The following is a 4,470-nucleotide window of genomic DNA, read 5'->3' as shown; positions in this document are numbered from 1 at the left end:
GTTATAGTATTTATAAGTTTGTAAATGTATTATATGAACTATATGGGGTGTAGTCATTAGTTGCAAAGTTTGGTATTTGTATCATATATACCATAGATGAACACGAATTATACAAAAGTTTAGAGGTAAATAAAAATAAACCTCGTCTACACACTAGTGACACCTGTATCTAGACTTACAGCTGAGTAATAACTAGACCACTCTTATAGAAGTTTGTACAAATATAGTTGATTCAAGAACTAAAAATAAAACTTTCCTCCGATTGGAAGAATTAAATAATTATATATTAAACAATAATTTAGACTTTGAACTTAATATGTATATAATTAAATCTTACACACAGAGTAACCACCGAGCGATGACAGTTTTTCATATTTTCCATATAATGTAACTTGTGTCGTAATGTTATTTTCTAGTTTTTTAGTTCTTGAAATAACATAGTTAAATAATAATAATTTTCAAATCAATGAATCGTCAGAACATGTTTATATTATTCAGTCGAACATTATCATATAGCATTTGACTATATTAATTTGTTTTTCATGAGGCATATAATGAACAGCGAACTGTCTTACTATACTTTAAGATGGTTTAAAGAAATATTTATAGAGCAGCGGAAGAGGAACGAACATTATCATACTTTATTATATATATATTACACAAGAAGTCAAGAAAGTGTTAAAGTTATATTTTTAAAACATCTGAGAAGTGACAAATGCTAAGAAATTCACTTTTGATATTCAACAGCTCCGCAACGAGTCCGTTCTTTGTCTCCATCAAAACTACTTGATATTAATTGTTGGGTACGATGGGTTTCAGGGAAAAGTATAGTCACAAGTATCCCTGTAAAAGAAAAAAAAACAGTTATGTTGGAATAAAATTTAAAATTCTTTACCTTTACACAATCCCAAAATCTATGTTCATTAATACATAAGGTATTGTATTATAATTTATGTTACAGAAACAATGTATATCAAACGGAATCAATCCCATAGTCAATGTATCCTAACACTCATTATGAATCTCTTATAAAGTATTGTATTATAATTTATGTTACAGAAACAATGTATCAATCTCATATTCAATGTATCCTAACACTCATTATGAATCTCTTAAGTAACTGAAACTAATTTTGATAATTAAATTCGTCACAAGACAACAGTACTAGGCTTAGTGTAACTTTTAATACTGATTTTCTTTGCTCCCTTAAGCTTTATCTTAGATAAATAGTGTGTAATAATATTTAAAACACCTTATGTTCAACATATCCATTATCGACATTATCGATGTCATTAATCCAGCTGGGATACAAATAACATAAAGGTTTTTCTTACTCTTGAATGTTTCGGATTTCGACAGTTTGAAACATTATAAAAACAAGTCAGGTCAGTCGATTTATTTACTTTCATTTTTCTTCATAATAACAAACTTGACTAAAACTTCAAGATAAAATCTGCTAAGATATAGGTCGTTTCTCTCTCTCTCTCTCTATATATATATATATATAAGATATTTACAAGTAAACATACATTAAACTTTGAGCCAGGTTACGCTGCTCTAACAGTAAAGTTTTGAAGTAAGGTGTTGTTTTGTTGTCCTGGTTGTATAATTTGATTTCATATATAAAACAAATGTACTAGTGAAACAAATCATGAAAAATAATATAAACCAACATCTTTGAAATATAGTAAATGAGAACTCTTTCCATTCCTGAAATAAAAAGAGTTAATTATGACCTATCTTACCTATGAATGAAACAGTCGCTGTCACACAAAACGTAGCAAACCATCCTAAAGAAGAAGTAATACGATGGAGAACTAAAGGCCAGAGAAAGAAAGAAGCTGTCTGGAATATAAAGTATTGAATTATCAGTTAAATCTCGAACAGTTTATTTTATGTATTGTATCAACTTTATTTCTGATATTTTCTAATCTAGAAGATAACATTTCTTTAATGTAAGTAAACCTTCACTAAGAGGGTTGGTCTTTAAACAAACTTATCTATATAGATGAATCGTTTCCTTATCGAAACATTTATTTGAATATCGGCAAAGTTACGATTCGGTAATAAAAATATTGATATTATGGTGTTTTTATCAACATGTTGATGATCCTTGATCTAAACTTACTGATGTAAAAAGTGCCATTCCAAAAATTTCAACAGTGTGTTTCGTTCCAAAAACTTCAGCAATAGCAGCAGGAATACAAACAAAAATAAGAGGAAATGTTGCAAAGAGCCCACAAATCCAGATCATGTACATCACTTTTCCTCCGTAAGGTGTCGCCACCAGAGTGAACAGCAATACTGACTTTATTCCCAGCAAGAGAAGAATCGTTAACTAAAGATTTATAGGTACATATATATATATATATTATAGATATTATAATTTTATGACACTAATGATAAAAAACCTTTGAATAATAAAAGAAACATATTATTCTGTCCTAATTTTCTCTAAATACATATTATTTTGTGTATCCTTTTATTTCTGTGAGAAAAACAACATTAAGTACTGATTAGGTATGTGAGGTGAAATTGTTCAGATAATCCTTTTCTCTGTGTTACATTGAATTATTTTAATCAGTCTCTCAAAAGAGTTGTTTTCTAAATTTTTCAAAATAATTTTCACTGTTTCCATATCATTGAGTATCATTAAACACATATATTTTCAATTTATTTGTAAAGCAAACAACGGCAGGGATCGAGACCCGAATTTTAATATTATAAGCCCGCTATTTAACCGCTGAGCTATAACGACTGTATACACTTGATACAACTAATATTATTTCAATAATTATTTATAACAACACAAGTTACTTCGCTTTACACATTATTACCTTGTAAGATATTTTGTCCTGAATTAAGCCCACAATCACTCGACTGAGGGCATGAACAACTCCAGCTACAGAACCAGTGGTGGCTAGAAACGTGTCGTCTTGTATAAACGTCTGTCCATAGGTCTGAAAAACAGTAAGAAAGTATTTTTTAAGTCTCAACACAGTCCTATTGTTGGTACTTAGTTTGTAACTAACTACAAGTTATTCTTATTTTATATTAGGTTTTATATTTTTATATTAATTTTTAAATGAAAATCGTAGTTAATAGAGTTATAAACTTTCATGGTTATAACTTGAAATAAATCTTAGAAAATAAACTAATATCAAGTTCATAAACTTACCTTATAAAACACATTTACAAACATGAATGGAAAATATGAGCAAATACAAACTATAGTTAAAAGATAAAATTCTTTCATTTTCAGAGCTTCTTTTGGTGACACATGAAGTTTAACATCGCCATCATTGTACGGTTGTTCGTCATCAACGTTCACATTGGCTGAATCTTCTTCCAATGATTCACATACTTTGTCGTTATTTATTGTTGTTCTACAGTCCAAATCTTTCGTACTTGGTCCACTAAGTTCTTTACTACACGTTTCATACACATTAGTTAGTTCACTGGATATTGTTTCTTTGTGTGTTAGAAACGAATACAGTTGTTTCCTATATAAAGAAACAGACAATACACTAAGGAGAAAAATATACTTACGAACTTTCCTAATCATTTTTCTTACCTGACTAACCATTCATTTTAAACAACTCTATTTTCTTACAAACCACTACCATTCGTTTATATTAAACATTGGTTAAGCTTATTTACATAAAAATGTTGTAATTCCATCAATGTTTCTATTTAGTAGTATAAACATCTATCTTCACAGCTTTGGTTCACATCTTTAAGTGTATATCCTAAAATGTTACGATTTCTTCCAAACAATAAAGTATCTCTACACTTGTTACCAAAAACGTATAAAGTACCCATATTTGGTATTATTTACCACTATTGTAGAGGGTATCTACGCTCATTAGAAAAAGTACGAAGAGGAGTAATGAAGCGTTTCAAACAATATAATATAAAAACAGGGGAATAACTTTTACTGCCATTTCTTGGTATAATAAGGAATTAATTATCTTACAAAGTACTCATGTTTATGTGTTTATCAATCATCTAAGTTTGTGTTCATTATAGAACCGAAATGTATCCAAGTAGAACTTTCAAGATCAAGTTTTGAAGATATATCTCCAGAGGTTCATTAGCTGTGGTTCTAACCGAATTATTTGTTAAAATTGTTGAGTTTAAATTCAGCATATGTCTTATTACTCAAACTAAAATAATCCCAGCTCGCTTTAACGAAAATTAGCATCATCAAATAAGACGGACTTATTCAAATTATATAATGCGAATTTACTTTGTAGTCTAAAATACCATAAATAAACTTTTTAATCAAATTCCTCTAACCTGATTTGACTCTTGAGGTAATTCTTTGTACATTAGCAGCCCAATTAGTAGAATACCACCAGTAACACTTGCCATTATCAGAAACAAAACAGGAACATTTTCTGTAATTTCATCTTTGTAAAAAAACCTGAAAAAATATAGAAAGTTTACTCGTTAATGAAAAATTAAGTT

At 28.9% G+C, this 4,470-nt stretch overlaps 1 protein-coding gene across 2 annotated transcripts; it reads right to left on the bottom strand.

Annotated features, from left to right (window-relative positions):
• Positions 1 to 658: 658 nt before the first annotated feature.
• On the bottom strand, positions 659 to 4,427 carry LOC111084687. 2 transcript variants are annotated; one of them, XM_022381306.1, is made up of 5 exons: positions 4,300 to 4,427; positions 3,179 to 3,503; positions 2,838 to 2,960; positions 2,129 to 2,338; positions 659 to 843 (listed from the first exon to the last, which is right to left on the bottom strand). In XM_022381306.1, exons 2-5 carry the CDS (start codon positions 3,254 to 3,256, stop codon positions 832 to 834), a joined length of 423 nt encoding a protein of 140 aa, XP_022237014.1. In that variant the 5' UTR covers positions 3,257 to 3,503; positions 4,300 to 4,427; the 3' UTR covers positions 659 to 831. The 2 variants fall into 2 exon arrangements, 1 of the variants encoding a protein (XP_022237014.1); XR_002609679.1 differs by lacking the exons at positions 659 to 843; positions 3,179 to 3,503; positions 4,300 to 4,427 and adding an exon at positions 1,820 to 1,845 and having other exon boundaries at positions 2,838 to 3,067.
• Positions 4,428 to 4,470: the final 43 nt, after the last annotated feature.

This window comes from Limulus polyphemus, unplaced genomic scaffold, assembly GCF_000517525.1.
Source record: "Limulus polyphemus unplaced genomic scaffold, Limulus_polyphemus-2.1.2 Scaffold92905, whole genome shotgun sequence".
Lineage (NCBI taxonomy): Eukaryota > Metazoa > Arthropoda > Merostomata > Xiphosura > Limulidae > Limulus > Limulus polyphemus.
This window is presented reverse-complemented; position numbering and strand designations above follow the sequence as displayed.